Source organism: Pagrus pagrus (genome assembly GCF_965226575.1).
Source record: "Pagrus pagrus genome assembly, chromosome: 22".
Lineage (NCBI taxonomy): Eukaryota > Metazoa > Chordata > Actinopteri > Spariformes > Sparidae > Pagrus > Pagrus pagrus.
In genome coordinates this window covers 21,413,691-21,433,389 of record NC_140204.1, presented here as the reverse complement: position 1 = coordinate 21,433,389, position 19,699 = coordinate 21,413,691, and the positions used below count along the sequence as shown (strand labels likewise).

Genomic DNA, 19,699 nt, shown 5'->3' with positions numbered 1-19,699 from the left:
TATCTGCAATCAGATTTAAACTGATAACTAAAACTGATGATAATACTAATAACCATTAAAATGCTGATCATCAGATCCAATTTCAGCCAGGCAGATACTTGGTCAACCCAGAGCATACAGTATAGGCTTCCTACATGTACATACATGTATCACTTTTACCTGTAGACTACATTTTATACTAATGTGCATGTATTGCCAGAAAATGACTTACACTTAAGAGCATTTAAAACCAGACACTTTAAGACTTTTAGGCTCCTCAAGTACTCGTGATTTCTGAGGGTGAGGCTTATATTTTCACACTACACCCTTACCTTTACTCAAACATGACTCTTGGGTACTTTACACAACGCTGCAGCTGATCAAGACCAACCAAGCATTGCACAATAACCACGGAGGTCAGGATTTTTCGAGGTGCTCGTGAACGCACCGTGTCAGAGCACAGTGCTGGATGAGGACGTACACATCGACACGGTGCCTCCCTCAGAACCTCTCCAGAGCTCGTCCTCAGTCCTCAGTGAGCTCTTGGCTCGGAGGGGCCGCCGGCCGACAGGATGGGGGACATCTGTGGACTTGTTACTTCACGGTACGCTGGAGCTTTGAAACTTCTTCCGCGCGTCTTTTGACAAGTCTTGGGCATGATAGAGTGTCTGTGCGCACAGAGCAGCCTCCGAGCGGTTTCATGTGCACAGAGTTTTCACCTTCACGCACAGTGTGGTGTGAAATGAGATGAGTTGGTTTTTCCCCAGGTGGATTCACTGGACACACTGCTGATTTCTTGACAAAAACCGACGAAGCTGTCAGTGGACCGTGCGCTCAGGGGGAAGAAAACGGACTGAACACTATGAGAACCCGATCCCCAACCGCTGCTGTCCCCCCCGAACATGTGCACCGCGTTCCCCCCCGCACACACCGTCCCGCCGAGCGACACTAACCGCGCCTGGAGGTGTGGGTCCGGCTGAAAACATGTTCATCCTGCTGGTTCCGGTCACTTTATTCCTCAGCTTCATCATCTCTCAGACGTGGAGCGTTCAGTTGTCGTGGGAAAACTGGAACGCCCGGCCGCGCAACCGGGGGAATGAGTTCGACAAGCCGAGTTCTCAGCCCCACATCGTCTTCATCCTGGTGGACGACCAGGGCTTCCGCGATGTCGGGTACCACGGCTCCGAGATCAAGACCCCGACCCTGGACCGGCTGGCAGCTCAGGGAGTCAAGCTGGAGAATTACTACGTGCAGCCGCTGTGCAGCCCGTCCAGGAGCCAGCTCATGACCGGCAGGTACGGTACACCATGGTCCACTTACTCTGCCACTTCAACTTATGAAGCTCACTGGATAAAACTAATTAGAAAAAGATAGTTCAGCCAGTCTGCCATGCATCAAAACCCTGTCATCCAACCTGGATGTACAAATCCAAAAGTCCCAGCCAGGATCAGCTGATCAGTTCCTGATATGTTATTTACTGTGGGATTAGACCGCTGCCACATGGTGTGATCAGGTCTGTCAGCTGATGGTGCAGATCAGGATTTAAAAAGGATGAAAGTTCAGCTTCATCTACACTCTTCTTTTAAAGGTTTTACTTTTATAACAATCTGAAATGGACACAGTGCAGAAGACGCATGCCACCTCCAGGTTTTATGTAGTCAAACAAATCAGATATTTGATGATCGGTAATGATACAGTTCAGTAACATCTTGCATAATGTGAGCTGGCAAATCAGCAAACAAGGGAGGATTAGCAGGTACAGATATGGACTGGATGGATGGATGGATGATGGATGGATGGATGAATGGATGGATGAATGGATGGATGATGGATGGATGGATGGATGATGGATGGATGGATGGATGGATGAATGGATGGATGATGGATGGATGGATGGATGGATGGATGGATGAATGGATGGATGATGGATAGATGGATGGATGATGGATGGATGGGTGGATGGATGGATGGATGGATGGATGATGGATGAATGGATGATGGATGGATGGATGTTTTCTGACATTTTTAACAACCCCATGTCTCCAGTATGTCTGTCCATGTCTTCCTGCAGTGAAAAGGTTCACAGTCACACAGTAGCTCACCTGCTATGTTCTATTTCAGAGACACTGTTAAAGGGAAATTATGATACATGACAACATGAATTTATGTTTAAAGAGCAGACTATCAATTCTGTTGGCTATGATAACAAAGCAGGAGAGTGGTTAGTGGAGGTGGTAACTGCTGCTGTCTCCACTTGTCTATACTATCACCAACTTTGCCAAATGTGAGGTGTCCTTTATCTGGACATTTCAATGTGCTGCTCTGATTAATTACTGCAAAGCAAACACTATGTTATTAATGAATCTGCAATCAGACGCATGTCATCCTGTTATTAATGTAGCTATAGATGACATCTCAGACTGGAATTGTGCCTCTCCGCAGAGGTTTGAAGAGGAGCTGATGTTTGCACAACTCCCAAATCTGAACTACACACTGTGTGTACCTGCACCTTAGAAACGGGAAGGAAAACAAATGTATACATTATACACACGTATGAAAGACAAACTATGCAATTGTGACAGGTGTCATCTTGCATTTGACACCACAGGCCAGGATTCCTGGTCAAGTTGGTTTACTCTGGAAACAGACAAACGGTTCAGTCAGTGAGCCGCTCTGGGGGCACGTATCTCCAGCAGTGATGCTAGAGACATAGAAACACTTGTGTTACCGCACACACATACACACAGCTAAGTGTTTGGCTAAATTAGCAAGCAACATAGCCGACAAGTTCGTAAAACAGATGTAATTGATGTACAGATGTACAGTTCTATGAAAGTCTTTGTCCATGTCTAAACTCCTCTATATACACGCCATATACATTTTAATTATCATCAAATTATCTCTAAAATGACCTGCACAGTGCTGTAAACATGATGTATTGCCAACACGGGTAAGTAAGACTGGGAGAAAACATAAGGTGCATCATTTCTGTAAAGGCAACCACACACATATGTTAAAGTCACGGGATATAAGGCCAAAATACACATCTGCAGCAGTGGTAAACTGGCTCACGCACAGCCCAGACAAGCAGAATCCAAGCTGCAGCCATTAAATATGTGGCCTTTGCTCTGTGATGTAGCATCACTGCTAGTTTTCCCTAAAGCTCGATAACCCCCATGTCATATTTCATAAAAATGTAGGCACTCTTAATTTCAGGTGAGGCAGGGTTCCTCTAGTATTAAACACCCCGGGAAAAATAATTACTAAGGTCTTTGAATGAGGTGAAATGGCTAAAAAAGGAGTATGATTTGTTGTACAATGACTCAGACAGCACAGTTACCTCCCTAAACCTACTGTACTTGTCTTAGTTATGCTCACACAGTTTCTCTGTGCAACGAGGCATTATCGGGCGTGCCCACTTGCAAATTAATCCCCAAATAAAGTGGTTTAAACAGCTAAACTGTTTGATTGTTAACCTGTCTGGTCATCTTATGGCTCATGCTGATTGCTCATTTTGCTCCAAGCACTTTGGGGAGTACAGTGCTGTCAGTAGAGCTGCAGCTATTAATCAACTAATCAATTAGTTGTCAGAAAATGAGAAATGTAATGTTTTTTCCCTCCTCTGTGACAGTAAACTGAATATCTTTGGGTTATGGACAAAACAGGACATTTGAGGACGTCTTCTTGGATCTTTGGTGATAAAGGTTCTCAGTCATCCATGTCATTTTCTGGCATTTTATAAACCAAACAACTAAACGATTCAATTGGGAAAATAACCAATAATTAATCAACAATGAACGAATGGAAAGTTGAACATCTACTGTTCCATTAACAACTGTTTACATCTGCTGATAAAGACGATGTGATATGATCCAAAGCTACAGAACAGCTACCAAATGGACCTCATGGTGAGAATTCTTTGTCTCATAAACTGCCAATTACTTTCATGATTATTCATTTTAAGTGTCAAAAAATAAATGAAAATGCTCGTCACAATTTTTCAGAGCTCGAAGTGATGTCTGTAAGTTGCTTCTTTCATGTAACCAAGAGCCCAAAACCCAAAGACTCATTCATTTACTATCATTAAAGGCAAAGAAAAGCAGCAAATACTCACATTTAGGAAGCTGGAATCAGTAAATATTTGACATTTTGGCTCACAAAATGACCAAAATGATTTATTGCTTATCAAAATACTTAAAGCTAATTTCACTTTCAAGCAATTAATCACTGCAAACTACTTTTGCGTTGTGTTGCCGACATCACTCTCCTTCACTGAGTCGAAACTCGCTTAAATTTGAACACACGGTCGTGAGACATGCTGAAGTTTTAGAGTTAGTGGGACTCACACTTCCTCGTCATTGTCTCCGTCCATCACGAATTAAGAGGTCATTAAAAGTCGCTCCTTGTAACTCCAGAACTTGCCTGACAGTTGTCATGTTTTTAGGTTTTCTTCAGTATCGCAGTGATCCAGGGAAAATTGTCTGTTCATCCATGGGTACAATGAGAACTGAAAGTGCTAATAGCTACTTCGGTAGTGGGCCAGAAAACTCCTTGTTCTCAGGCACCATGTTATAGGAACTGAATTATGTGTCAACGTTCAATAAAGATGGTAAGTGGGCCTTGAGTTGAATTTTTTTTCTTTCTTTTATTGTGGGTGCAACTTAAAGCTGTAAAGAGATGAAGGTGAAGCAGGTTAGGGTATCATGGGGGGGTGAATTGTGGTCTGGCTTTGTAGTTTGCTGACTGTACGTCTCACATCAGCAGTTTTCCTCTTTGTACATGCTGCTCTGCAGGACGTCTCCTCCGCCACCTCCTGCATCTGTTCCACTCCTCAGTTACAAAGGTGGAGACCTGCTGGGCAGCACTGTTTTCTGGCAGGCGTCCAGTTTTGTTCCAGTCATGTCTATGTGTGGTTTAGTTTGAGTGAATGAACACTATGCATTGAGGTGTTAACATGAAAACATCAGCTACAGTCGTGGTCAAAATTTTACATATACTTCTAAAGAACATGTATCATGGCCGTCTTGAGATCCAGTGATTTCTACAATTCTTATTTTTCTGTGATGAATGAGTGGAACACACACTACTACTTCTGAGTGATTCTGATTGATAACAGCTGCTGACTTTTCTGGGCCCATTTTAGGAGGACTTGTTTGATACACCCATTAGACTCAGCCACAAACACTACAATGGGAAAGTCTGAGGAGCTCAGCATTGATCTGAAAGAGACTGATTATTGATTTGAACAGGTCAGGAAAGTCACTTGGAGCCATTTCAAAGTTCAAAGTTACTGGTCCCAAGATCAACTGTACCAACAACTGTTTGTAAGTATAAAGTGCATGGCACAGTTGTATGAAAAAAACACAAACTATCACCTGCTGCTGAGAGAAAACTGGTCAGGATGGTCAAGAGTCAACCAGAAATTAAGTCTGTGATGAATTAAAGTACTGTAGCTGGAAGACAGGTGTCAGTGTCCACAGTCAAGTGTGTCAAGTCAACATGGACTGAGAGGCTGCTGTGCAAGAAAGAAGCTCTTGCTCCAGGTGCGGCACTTTAACGCTCGACTGAAGTTTGCTGCTGATCACATGGACAAAAAAAACCTTCTGGAGGAAACCTCTGTGGTCACATGAAACAAAAGTTGAGTCGTTTGACCACAGTGAGCAGCACTATGTTTGGAGGCCAACAAATTTAGTTGAACTTCACTGATTCTGTCAAGAGGAGTTGTTAAAAATTCCAGAGGACGACCAGAAGCTTGTTGATAGAACCTAACTGAGTTGAAAATGACCAAGTGACATTTAACCAAATATTAGAATTACTATATGTATATTTTTGACCCAGCAGATTTGGTCACATTTGACCTATAATAAATGTATTATTGAACCAAACTTCAGGCATGTTTTTAGTGACAAAGTAGTATGTGTTCCACTCATTCCATCACAGAAACAAGAGTTGTAGAAATCATTGGAACTCAAGACTGCCATGATATACATGTTCTTTACAAGTGTATGTAGACTTTTAACCATGACTGTATCTGTGTGAGCTGGATGAGCTCTGAGAACAAAGTAACTGTATCATTCTAGCACACTTACGCAGACTTGTAGAGGCAAATATGTGACTGAGTGAAGGACTTGACAGGCTGTTTAAACTGATTACCATGGAAACCCCCTGTAGGTGACCCCAGCTGCATGCTCACTGAATATAATCAGATTTTACTATGACTTCATTTTGTTATTTGCTTCCTCAAATTAAATGGCTGAAAATGCAGGGTCAGAATAAGACAATAACACATTATCACTCCAGTTATTTGGGATAATGCTGTCCTCATTCTCTTTTTCTTGCTCAAAATCCTTAAAAGACAGATTCCTTTTTTTTGCACAAACTCTTCCACTTCAGCTGTGACAGATCACCTGCAGAGTGGAGTGAAAAGTTTCCATATAGGGAAACATGGGAAAACTGACGTTCCTTGTCAAGCTAATTTCACATTTTGGCCCTGATTTTCTAGTTGCCGAAGGTTTTTTGGAAACTGAAGACAAAAAGCCCCAGTTCAGAGAAGAATCAGTGCATGCTGCCATGTGCAATGATCGCTATATGTAAATTGTTCAAGGAGAATCTGCAAATCAGCGCGTAAACTACTTTGACTGCCTGGACCGCATTATTCCTGCTTTATGTCAGTCATGTAGTGTGCAAAGCATAAAGGCTGCAAGACTCTAGATTACAAGACAGAAAGTTGTGTAGCATGTCACCAGTCTATCACAGACAGATAGTTATACTAGGTCTTGTATGCCGTAAGTTAGGTGTGGGCGATACAACAAAATTTGGTTTCAATCAGATACCAAGTAACACAAGGCCAATATCACCGATAATGATACTTTTTTATCATTAAAACACAGCACAGTTTCTAAAGGCCAATAACAAAAATGTTTGGCTCTTGGGGATTCACCTAGGTGAAATATGAAAACAATTAGGTCTATAGCCTGTGATAGACTATATGTAGTTTTAATAGTCGTGCCGAATTCCCTGATAAAGTCTTATCTTGTCCAAAAGCTTTTCATCCTAACTCAGGCTGGTTCTTGTCAAGTTGTTTTGACCTGCATATCACCAAAGCAACGCTGAATTGGCAGGAGTAAATGCTCTAATGCAGGAACATGTTTAATATAATCAGGGCTTGTTATTTGAGATAACAGATGATATCTTTGTTATGTAGCTAATCAATGAAGTGTCTATTTCTGATACATACTGCGACCATTTTGTCACCCGGGCCTACTTCTTGTCACTGACATGTCAGTTGAATGTTTGAAATGTTGTGGCTGTTGATTTCTGTTCACTAGCTGTGACACCCTAAGATGCAGCAGCAAGAATGACCTGTACAGTAAGTAGACCATAGCAGGTTGAGTCCAATTTGGTCTGAAGTAAACCACATGGGAAAATACTGCTGAGTGTTAAAAATGGCTTGACTTCCTTTAGTTTTTGAGAACTTGTTAAGAAATGACCAATCATGAATTGATGAGGTTACCAAATCTCAGTGAGTGAAGATAAAGCAGACTTGGCACATTTATAGAAGCAGTTGTGTGCAGCTGCTACTGGAACCGTAGCAAAGCACTTTAACCTTCCAGTAACAGGAGCTTGAGAAAAGATTTCCATGCTGTTCGCCCCCTGGGAAACACACAGCATCAGAAAATGTCAACCTGTCTGGTTTTCTTGAAGCTGCACTAATGAGATTAGAGGCTTAAAGTCACCGCTGTCCTTCAAGTTCAGAGTTCTGCTCTGTAGCCCCATCAGGCTTCCACTGATCTTTACTGATCATGAAAGGTGGATTGCCTAAGGCAAGGGCAGAGCTTGCTCCTCTGCAAGGCCCCTCAAAATTTAAAAATGTTTGAGGAATGTGTACAGGACACGGTGAATATTTTCAGTGATCTTCATACGTTTTCGATATAGTGAGTCCCCGGGACCCACAGGTGGTCATTTGAGTGGGTCCCAAATAAAATGTGTGATTTTCGCCAAATTTGGTGTTTATATGGTTATGATGATGGTTATATTCATATATGTTGGAAATGTATCTGAAAATTAAACAAATAAAAACAAATCAAATCCCAATTCTGAAAACAAAACACTGCTTCATGTACTGTAGGCCTGCCCCCTGAAAGTTGATGAGCCAGTCGGTCAGAGACTGATTTTTGTCTATCAGAGTACACTGGCTGCTGCATCAGTTGAAAAAAATCCAACTAACAACCTATGATGGTAAGAAGATGATGAGAGAGGCTGAAAATTAGGGGCACCAAATCCTAATGTGTAGCGCCGGCCCTGCTCCGACAGTGCTATCAGGAGCCTGACAGGAGAGACGCTCTATGGTGCACTGCAATGTCATAACTGAACTATGAGCAAGACACAGTTTTACTTTCTCTGACTGTGTGGTGATCTCAGATGACGTAATCTCATCACAGATGACGAAGAAAGGCATTAAAACACTGAGGCTGCAGGTAAAACATACTAATGCTGATGTAGGCTAATAAAGAAGTTTAGTGTGGCACTTAACTGAAAAAAGACGAGGAATAGTCTCATCTTTTTTTGAACAGCAAAATCTGATTCGACTGATAAAATCTTGAGTCGGGTACAGCCCTATTTTTGACAGTGGCCCATTAAGTTATCTTGGGTGGTGTCCAATCATATGGCGAGGGTGCAAACCAACTACATACCTATTAAATTATTTTGTTGTTGACTGTTTGCGTATCACTCGTAGCACCTAGGGATGTGATAGGCTGTTTAAATGGGCCAGTGAGGAAAGCACACTTGGAATTTGTCTGTTAAATGATTGGCTGTCAGCATCTCATTTGTGGCATGCTCCATTATCACGGGCTGTTTATGAGCTAGAACTTATTAGTTATGTGCTTTCTGTTGGTTGGCACATGACACTTTTCCTTATTGCAATCGCCAACTTTCAGATGTCTGCCATTGTTCAAAATTTTTGGCCGTGCCCAGTGGTCTTCTTGCTTGAAATATTGGCTACACTGACCTCCACGATATCGGTGCAGTAGGGTTTTTAATGTTTCCATTTTGTATTTTAGACAAGGGTATCTATCCCCTACAGATGGACTTCATGGTAACCCCAGGCCACCTTTCCATTGGCCACAGGGTTTTAAGCTGCTGCTGATTAAAAACTAAATTAGATTCCATCCTCATTCTCCTACATTGCTGGATGAGTTACCATCCATCAACAAACAAAAGATGACATTCTGGGGTCCTGGGTCAGTGAGGAGCAGACCTCAAGCAAGGATATCGGCTTTATTCCAAAAAGCTCCTCCGTCACCATTGAACATTGTGCTCTTACAGTATAGCCCACTGGATTTGAATCATGTCTAAACCTAAAGGAGTGTGGGGTCGTTTGTCTGCTCAAAGCTGCTCTTTTCACAGTTCTCTTCAACTCCATCTCCTACTTATTCACACTCTCCCCATCTGTCCACACCTATCTCAAACATGTCTTAGACTCTCAGTCACCCTCTTCTTGTTGTTTTAGTGATCTGTCACTCTTTCACTTCCCTTATTCACCCCACATTGTTTTTTCCTAGAACAGTTTGGATTTGTCGAAACAGAAGTGTTGAAAAGAAAGAGCCTTCATTACTTTAATGAGTCTGTAAGAGAACTTGAGGTCAAGGAGGGAACAGAAGGAAAGGGAGATACTCAGAGATAGCAGAAAGTAAATGAAGAGCCTGCCGAAAGGAAGAGCTAAGTAAGACGAACTACTCCAGGGCTGACTTTGATTAAATGCAGAGCGCTGAGTCGATGCTGCTTATTCAAACCATATGTGTGGAGGACGTGGAGCAGAGAGAGTACAAGAGAAGGCCCCAGCCTGGGTATCAGGTCTGGTCGGGAACCTCCACAACCTCAGTGGCTGGAGTAATGGCCAATGCACTTGTCTTGTGGGACTTTGGCGATTGCCGGTGTATGGTGATTTGAATTTAATGACGTGTGTAATTTGTTGGCCTTGTGGCTCAGCGGTTGTGTAAATAAACGAGAGAGATAGCGTGATTACAGCGGCGTTTAAGACCATAACTCTTGCTTTTTGCTCGAGGAATGCACCAACCCTTTGAGCCTGATAAGGTAGGGTATTAAACCCGTCTGCTGTATTTCCTTGCTTGTACGTGGCTTGAATGCATTCTGGATAAAGGATGCAGAGAAGCCTGATCCCATGGCCCCTGTGTTGTGGCTGCCTACTCATGCCCTGCTTGGTTTTAAAGAAACCTGTAAATCTGTCACACTGGACATATGGAGGGACTTCAGGGAGGGAAGGTGGGTCTCCAGAGTGTAGTAGTAACCACAGTCATTATTTTAAGGCCTCATAAATACTAAAGACCTAGAACTGTCCTTCAGGTTCTCCAAAACCTGCGAAGTCAAGACCTCATTCCCCTGTGAACCCCCTTGTATGTCAAGGAGAAACAATGCAGGGATAATTTAAAAGTCTTTGCGCTCCACCTTGTACCGTTCTCCGTCAGGACCTGAGGCTGGTTTGACTGATTTGTGGAGGGATCACAGGCTACACTTTGCATGACATTCTCATTACACGGCTGTAACCTTATGGTATGTGAGCACCACCAAACCTGCAGGAGTTCGGAAAGCAGGGGCTGGGGCTCTAAAGGGGTTGAATCTTGAGCACATGCACACATGCATACATGTCTTAATAAATCTGCACATGCATGCAAGTTCCATCTGTGTTCTTTCTTTCTGGTTGCATCATGCATTATTTTAACTTCAGGTTCTAAAAGGCTTTTTTCTCTTTAGTTCTATTGCTTTCTTGGCATCGATGCAGAAGTGCCTGACAAATAAAAAAGTTTATGGCAGAAGTGGAAAATTATCCTTGTATAAATGGAGAGAATACAAATGGAGATTGAAGATAATGGAGCGTATTACGTCCAGAACTCTTTATATGGACATGTTTTGGCTAGTTACAAGGCCAAATTCACTATTTTCATGGAAAGATTACGGAAAACAAGGTTTTACAAGTACTCACTTTTCATCAAGTTAATTATATATTATGTGGATTTTTTTAGTAAACATCTCTTTTTTTTCTAAAGAAACACATTCCCATGCTCAGCTTTGTTCTAATTGTTGATGGTGTGTTAGCCACAAACACATTTTGCCTTTACTTCTCTCCCTCATTCCCATCCCTTTCTTAGTTCATTGCACTCAAATCTCATCGCCTAATGACAGACCAACAAAGCCTCATCTATCCCCTGAGTGTGCATGATTGTAGTTGGGTTTCAGAGCTCCCCCTGCCTAGACCACCAAGTGAAATTCTTCTCATCGCCATATGAAACCAAGACACTCTCTTGGCTCAGGGCCTATGTGGTCTCATTTTGAATTCACTGACATGACCTCAAAGACTAGCCATGAATAGAGGTATCATATTTGGAATTTTGCAGTATTATTATCCTGAAGAGTTATTCATTTTAAAGGTCCTGGGAACCGACTTTGAAATCCGTGGGAATCATTGTTGCCAAGTTGTAAACATTTCTAAGAGTTATTTCCTAACTCATTTTCCAAAGGGTTTGGAGGCATCAAACCCAGATGGCCTTTTGTTTTAGCAAAGCACAGTGTAGGACAGACAGTATAATTCCCTAGAGCGCAAACAGCTTTGTGACCAGGTTTGTACAGGAATTTCTCTGCCATTTGCAGCTGGAATTTGAAACACACTGGTGATGAGAGGGGTCAGTGGTCAGGGTTTCCCCCAGGAAATTGGTTAATGGTGGTGGTAAAAGGCTCAGTTGTGACAAAACCACATACACAGACGCACTCCACAAATACACATTACATGCGTATGTAGCTACCTAGCTACAGCTAACATCTGTACATCTCAGTCAATACATTGTTTATTAATTTACTTTGCTAAATGTAGAAACAGCCTGCCATGGGTACCTTCAGCCATTAAGTTTATAACACCCATACCCTCATGCACAAAACTGGTTATTAGTTAGTGTCTAGCATGTATAAAATGTATTGTGTTCGCAGTCTTAGTTTAGCATTTTAGCATACTAACATTTATTAATTAGTACTAAAATCAAAGTAGAGCTGGTTGAAGAGAATGTTGTTTGCAGGTGTTTGGTCATTAAGCAACACAATAGACAATTTTTCACCTGTTGGTGGTGATCAGGGGAACATCACAGTAATAACAATTTATCCTTTGGTAAATATAAATGCATTTTTCAAATTTCAAGAAAATCCATCCTGTAGTTGAGATATTTAACTGAAAAGCCAATGAATCACTGAAGTAAGTCCTCTATGCACCATTAAAATCTGTCAAAGATTTCATGTAAATCCGATCCAGTGGTTGGACTGACATTGCCATCCATAGAGCGACGTTGCTAGCATGGCTATAAATGAATCACAGTAAGACTAGCTAACATTCTAAACAAGTTAGATTTAACCATGTCTGATGTCATGTCTGAATTCCATTTTCACCATATTGCAGTAGCTTGCACAAAACCATATGCAAGCTACTCTAAAGTCTGTGTGTGTTGTAAACATAGCCATAATATCTGTTTTTGTGCGGGGAATTGAAAATATGCACATCTTGTTAAAAAAAGGAACAGTTCACCCAAACATTTTAATTGAGCCATCAACTACTCACCCCCTTACCAAAGCTACTCCGGCGTGGCTCAACTTGGCGCAGTTAAACTGGTGATGGAAAAGCAAATCGTTCTTTGTTGGACTAAAAAATGGCATTGTTTCCTATCTGCTCTTGAGTGACAGGTCTTACCCATCCACCTCCTCTCACTGCAGTGTTAGACATCAGTTGAACATTACCCTGTCAGTCTGTGAGCACTTTTCAGTCAAATGTGTTTGCTTTGGACTGGGTCTGCTGTTATTAAGATGTGTTGAATAATATATCAGTGTTCAATTTTCAATACGATCATTATCTATGTAAGTAACAACCTATTGCCTTCAGGTGGTCTGTGAGAGGAATCCTTTGTGAAGGGAACACACCTGATCTCCAGATTTTTATATTGGCAGCATTTTCAGTGTTGAGATAATTTTTTTGAAATGTCATAATATAGCATGTGAACATTATATAAACAAACTCACACAGCAGGGTTTGTTATTCTATCATGAAAGTGACAACTCTTGACCGTTTAGTAAAGAACATAGAGGAAGGCTTAATAGTTTTGGAAACATAGCTATGTGGTAAATGTCATTTTAAAGAAGAAAGGAAAGTAAAGGCTGTTGTGCTTTCATGAAACATTAATAGGGAATATGGGTTAAGTTTGGCTATCTTTAATAATTAATGATTATCAGGGATGATTATTAGTTATGATAAATACTAAGATATAATTTACATTAGATGGCCTTGGGAGCACCACCTTTGAAGAAGGGAAAATATAGCCAATTCAATAATTCAGTCTCAAAGAAAGGTACTAAATTGTCAGTTTGTAACTCTGATTAATAATTAACTTAATTACTACAACAAGGATTTTGAGTTCTTGACAGAGTAGAGGTTGGCAACATTTACTGTTTATTTAACAATATTAAATAAACAGCATGAAGGTTCAAAAGTCTTTATTTTTAACACAAATAAGGAAAACACACAATTTAACTAACATGTACTGTATACAACTGTGTGTGTGTGTGTGTGTGTGTGTGAGATGTGATGCCAGGTTACAGAGGATGGTTAGTTGCATGCAAAGACCCTGACTCTGTGTGAAGCATTATTCAAGTAATTTAGCCATGTAGCAAAGCAAACTACCAATAACCGGACTACACAGTGATCACAGTAACCCCCAAACAGTGAACAAAACACCTAGATTGAGCATGTGACATTCCTAGTTTCAAACATACAATTTTCATCCACGTCTAAATTTTTTTCCATTGCAAATTTCTTTAAATATGTTCTTATTTCTGACTGGATGATATGTGTTTTTATTTTGTAGGTATCAGATCCACACAGGCCTTCAGCACTCTATCATCCGAGCTACCCAACCCAACTGCCTGCCCCTGGAAAATGTCACCCTGCCCCTGAAGCTCAAACAAGCGGGGTACTCCACCCACATGGTGGGCAAGTGGCATCTTGGCTTCTACAAGCGAGGCTGCCTGCCCACCCAGCGTGGCTTTGACACTTTCTTCGGCTCCCTGCTAGGAAGTGGGGACTACTACAGTCACTATAAATGTGAAGGCCCTGGTATGTGTGGCTATGACTTGTATGAAGGGGAAGAAGCAGCTTGGGAACAGGACCGTGGCATGTACTCAACCGTAATGTTTACTAGAAAGGCTATCAACATCTTAGCCAATCACAACCCTCGCAGACAACCTTTGTTTCTCTACTTAGCTTACCAGGCAGTTCATTCCCCGTTACAGGTTCCTGCTCGCTATCTTGAGCGCTACAAGGCCATTCCAAATGTGCATCGTCGTAAATATGCAGCCATGGTGTCCTGTCTGGATGAAGCTATCCACAACCTCACGTTAGCACTAAAACGCCACGGTTATTATGACAACACAGTTATAGTGTACTCCTCAGACAACGGTGGCCAGCCATTAGCAGGTGGAAGCAACTGGCCCTTGAGGGGAAGTAAAGCCACCTACTGGGAAGGTGGGATTAGGGCGGTGGGCTTTGTTCACAGTCCCTTGTTGGTAAACAAAGGGACAAAATGTCGATCTTTGGTCCACATCACTGACTGGTTCCCTACACTGGTGACCCTGGGTGAAGGGACTTTAGACGAAGATCTAAACCTGGATGGATACGATGTCTGGGAGGCTATCAGTGAAGGCCGCCCATCACCTCGCCAGGACATTCTTCATAACATTGACCCAATCTACATCAGAGCCAAGAATGGTTCGTGGAAGGCTGGGTATGGCTTATGGAACACAGCCATCCAGGCTGCACTCCGGGTGGGCCACTGGAAGCTGCTGACGGGTGTCCCCGGCTACAGCGACTGGGTTCCCCCACAGACCTTTTCCAACCAGCAGGTCATCAATCGCTGGCATAATGAGCGTGTCCGTTGGGACAGGGGTAAGTCCATCTGGCTGTTCAACATCACAGCAGATCCTTATGAGAGAGTGGACTTGTCTCAGCGCTACCCTCATATAGTGAAGAAGATGCTAATGCGGCTAGCACAGTATAATAAGACTGCAGTGCCGGTAAGATACCCGGCTAAAGACCTGCGCTCCAACCCTCAGTACAATGGGGGCGTGTGGGGACCCTGGTACAAAGACGAGCGAGAGGAGCAACAGATGAATGAGAGATACAATAACTTGGTCACCAACCATCTTGGAAAAAGACGATGGAAAAAGAAATCAAAGAACAGAAAGTTGAAAAGGAAGGTAGACGCGTAAACTACACCATTTGTGAAAAACTTTGGTTGCCTTTTCTTGGTTCATCTGATATTACCATGTGTTGTTGTTCCTAGAACATCATAACTCATGCTGTTCCAGGACCATCATTGCAACTGACCAATCCAATGTTGTGATGTCATAGCTTTGCATCTCATGTTGGTGTTGTTCCTGGAACAGCCTTTGGAGAAACCCGTTGTGGGTGAATGGAAAGTAGTGTCCTCACCCAAGACACTGGGCCTCATGTGCGATTGGGAGCATATTGTTATACTGTTTACTTATTATTTTTACAGAGAGTTCACTCATTATTTTCCTTTTTTTAGTTTTCTGTTTTCAGTTTGGTTTGGTTTGGTTTAGGCATGAAAACTGATTGGTTAGGTTTAGGAAACAGAAATACTTGGAAAACATGGTTTGGGTTAAAATAGACCCTTTCAACATTGTTGAAGACGTGTTGGAAAGGATTACTTTTTCCATGATTGTATTTTTATGGTCTCTATCCTGAGTCGCCAAGCTAGGACAGTACAAAACTATGATTGGTCAGTTGCAATGATGGTCCTAGAGCATAATAATTTACGATGTTCACGGAACAACACCAAAAAGATGGTATCAGATTGTTCCCTTTTCTCAGGGATTGACACTTCCTGTTTCAGGATTGTTCTCTACAGACATTCTAACTCTTTTAACTTGACTCCAGGATATACTGTATGAAAATGTGGATGGACCTTTTGAAATGCCTCAAGAGAATTACAAAAAGATCCACTCGTTCAAACACTACTGTCATGTCCAGACACAACTGAGACCTCATGTCAATGTTAGGATTGTGTTGCATGCTTGAACTGTTGCTTGATCATCTTTTGATTTTTCTGTAGATTTATGTTTCACTTAGAGTAGAATATAAATCTTCTTAGACAGTTGCCATACATTTTGGTGACAGAGAAATAAAGTAAGACATAGTTTTATTATGTTGTTGATTGCAGCGATACCATATCGTGGTAACATGTAGGATTTATATGACGTGTGACTTGATGTACTTACGTTTTATAAGCTGTCTGTCTGAACTTTAGAATAATAGATTTTGTTTCCCCTTTTAGATGATGTCTGGTCTGGCACCAGGCCAAGCTGAATGTAAGACAAGTGAACAAAATAAAAGACACAGACAAAAAGCTCTTTGTCTCTGCAGATCTTTCAACCTCCGCCTGGCTTGAATTTTATTACAGCCACATTTAATTTATTCTGATGACAATAAGTACTCTCATAACTGGAAAAATCTAACATCTCTTCACATTTAGAAGCTGACACGAGGCCACTAAGTACATTTATTCATGGAAAATAAAGGAAAATGTGATCTGACTGGTGATAAAGACCTAATTTGTCTGTCTCGGGTGTGTACATTACAAGACGTTTTGAACAAGGAAAAAGAAGAAATGGAACTATTCACATGAAGGGAACATAACTTACAATCTGTAAAACTATATTTTTCATATGCATCTGTTGCTTGGCACCAATGTAAACAGTCCCCAAACTTCCAAGCTCAAAATGTAGATGACTGACCTGAGCTGTTCGCTTCATTGCTTGTAGATGGTTTGATGTACTTTACAGGCCAATTACCTATTTTAATGACACTAAATGACTTCCAAAATAGGCCCAATCCCAAAACACTCCTTGCCCCTACCACCAATCCCTGCCTTTTGTGCATTTGTGTCTGGTGGTAGGGTGTCCTGATTCTTGTTTGGGTTGAGGGGTAGGGCAAAGGTTCAGGGCTACATGTCCCTCTAACTGAGGTTTTTTTCAGAGGCACACTTCAAACCAAGGGTTGTGAGAACTCTCTGTTGTTTCAACGTGTTATGGTCCTTTTAAAGGGCATCACTTTGAGTTGAAAAGTGGTGAGGATATAAGGTCTCTTTGACACTGCGATTGTAGGCAGTGTAATGGAGGATCAGTATATGGTTAAAGTAGGTAATTCCAATGTGAATAAAACCAGCGTATTGGTGCATCAATAGGGCATAGGAGCTGAAAGTCCAAAAAATGCTCACTTGAGCGCACAAACAGCTCGTAAGAATTTGAGTTAAGTTCAACAAACCATGAATCATTCTAAGGCCACAAAGATATTCAATCCTAGAGAAGTACAGTACTTAGACATTTTTAAAAAAAACATGCACCAAAAACATAGGGGGCAGCACATAACCAGAGTAACTGACAACTGCTACTCTTTGCGAGCTATCCTTGGCTGTAGTTAGCTACCGTCTAACTGTCCATGTGCATGTCTAACTTACATAGCTCAGTTAGTCGTGGAGTCATTGGCCCTAGAGTTTGCCTGGACCAAAACCAGGGATCATTCTGAATTTAAAGCATGCTAATCACATCTACACATTTTGTAGGCTGTTGCTAAGCCAAAGTATAATGTACTCTACATACTGTATACACACGTGCCCGAACTATCAACAGCTAGTTTCAGGTGCTGATAAATTGCAATGGGTTTTCATATTTTAGTTAACATTTCTTACAACAATTGCAACAAGTTTGCTAATGTCTCAGTAGCTTGCTAGCTAGCTAATGTTAAATTGTCATTGTTGATTTGTGTATGACAGTCCCACACCGTGACGTATTTTAATGTTGTATACATCTTTCTTAAAAGATTTATAGTTGCCTAAAATGGAACATGTTATGCTTAGTTGGAATTTTCTTCTCAAACTTGTGTATTTGTCTTTTTAATTAGCTGACCGAGCAGCTTTTGTGAACAAAGCAAGGCTGTGGCTCTGGTACAATCTGAGAGCTTGAAATTGTTTGAAACACATGAAACAACGGGGACTCCAGAGAGAGGGGCTTTCCTGTGGAAAGAGCGCCAGGCTGCACAATACATTCCTCCCATCCACGCAAACCAAGTTATGACCTCAGACGAGTCAGGCAATGACTCAACTTTCACAGCAACATGTGTGTTAACAGCCCATGCTGACATGAAGATGGCTCTTTCAATCCTTAACCTCTGTAAATCCGAAACACGTAAGGTCTATTGATGCTAATGGTACTAGTTTTCCTCAGCTCCTTCACAGTGATTTGTGTCTACAAGCCTGATTGTACTCATGGGAACCAGAATTTACCTGACTAAGCTGGGCCTCACTCTTGACCATAAAACAGAATGGATACCCTCCAATATTGCGAGTTACAGCAGAAAATTATAGGAGATCAGATTCTTTGCGTGGTGCTGAATTTCCTCTCCCATGGGCTGTGGCAACAGTTGAACCCTGTATTCTCTGGGAATTCACATTTGCTTTCAGTTGAGGGCATTAACATCATTCTTACAGGGAAAAACAAGGGCATTTTTTCCCTGTAACTAAGCTGTAAGGAAATACATCAAGCTCCCTCATCCTGCCATCTCACATTCAAATTTGGCCATTAGTGCTCATTGGGAGTGATACGAGAAAATAAACCTGATGAATGGCAGAGCAAGACAGCTTTGATCAAAGTAAAGTGCAACAGTACAATTTTGCGGGTTCTCTTTCAGTTGTGGCACTGTGTGAACGCATAGTTTAGGTTCTCATATGATCCAGGTGCAAATTAGCCGAATTATTTGTAGCCAACTGGAAAGAGCCTCCCACCTCGCTGCCAAGAGCTACATGCGAAACCATGACTCAGCTAGGCTTGGGCTCTGGAGGATCTTTTCCAAAGCCAAGTGATGACAAACTAGACAAATATCAAGCAGCTGTTGTCCAAAAGAATCGGAATTAATACAGAATCCATGAATTATCTTGTGAACACCACCCAAAATGCCAAAACACATTTAATGCTTGCGCTTAGGGCATTACACACTACAGGGCTGTGCTTTCCAGCTACTTGGCAAAAATGTGACATTCCAATCCTAAGAGGTAGTTGAGAGTTTTTTTAAGTGGTTGTACAAGCATAAGAAAGGGCTGCTGTCATGTTTGACAGTGATGTCATAGGAAGTCCTGCCTAGGAAGTGGCATACGGTACAACGTCTGAGAATAAGGTGACTAAATGAAAGGGCGATACATCCTTTTTCCTGTAGGAGGCCAAAGAGTTCACACATGCACTTTATAGTAAGTTGTAGCTTGCGGAAAATGCAGCATTACTTTTGTAAGTACACACCCACCTACATGAGTTAGAGCAACTTTGACATTTGTTGAAGCCCAGGAGAAGATTTTAAGTGTGTGAGTGAAGACAGAACAGTGACTTAGCTTGATGGACAGCCTCTCTTGGCAGGCAGTCCCTCTCCACACATGGGGATTTCCTGTAATGAGTAATTTCACACATGGACAACTGGAACTTCTCTTGGTCTTCAACAAAGGTCCAACACTTTATCCACTTCATGATTTATGGCCCTCTTTTGAGCTTCCCCGGGACCAGCCCCTTTTTATTATCTTAATATTTCTTTTGTTTCCTTTCATTATTA

At 41.7% G+C, this 19,699-nt stretch overlaps 1 protein-coding gene across 1 annotated transcript; it reads left to right on the top strand.

The window, feature by feature from the left end:
• Positions 1-532: 532 nt before the first annotated feature.
• arsj (arylsulfatase family, member J) lies at positions 533-16,419 on the top strand. The gene is made up of 2 exons (XM_084344826.1): positions 533-1,274; positions 13,896-16,419. The coding sequence occupies exons 1-2, from the start codon at positions 964-966 to the stop codon at positions 15,292-15,294; spliced, it is 1,710 nt and encodes a 569-aa protein (XP_084200952.1). The 5' UTR covers positions 533-963; the 3' UTR covers positions 15,295-16,419.
• Positions 16,420-19,699: the final 3,280 nt, after the last annotated feature.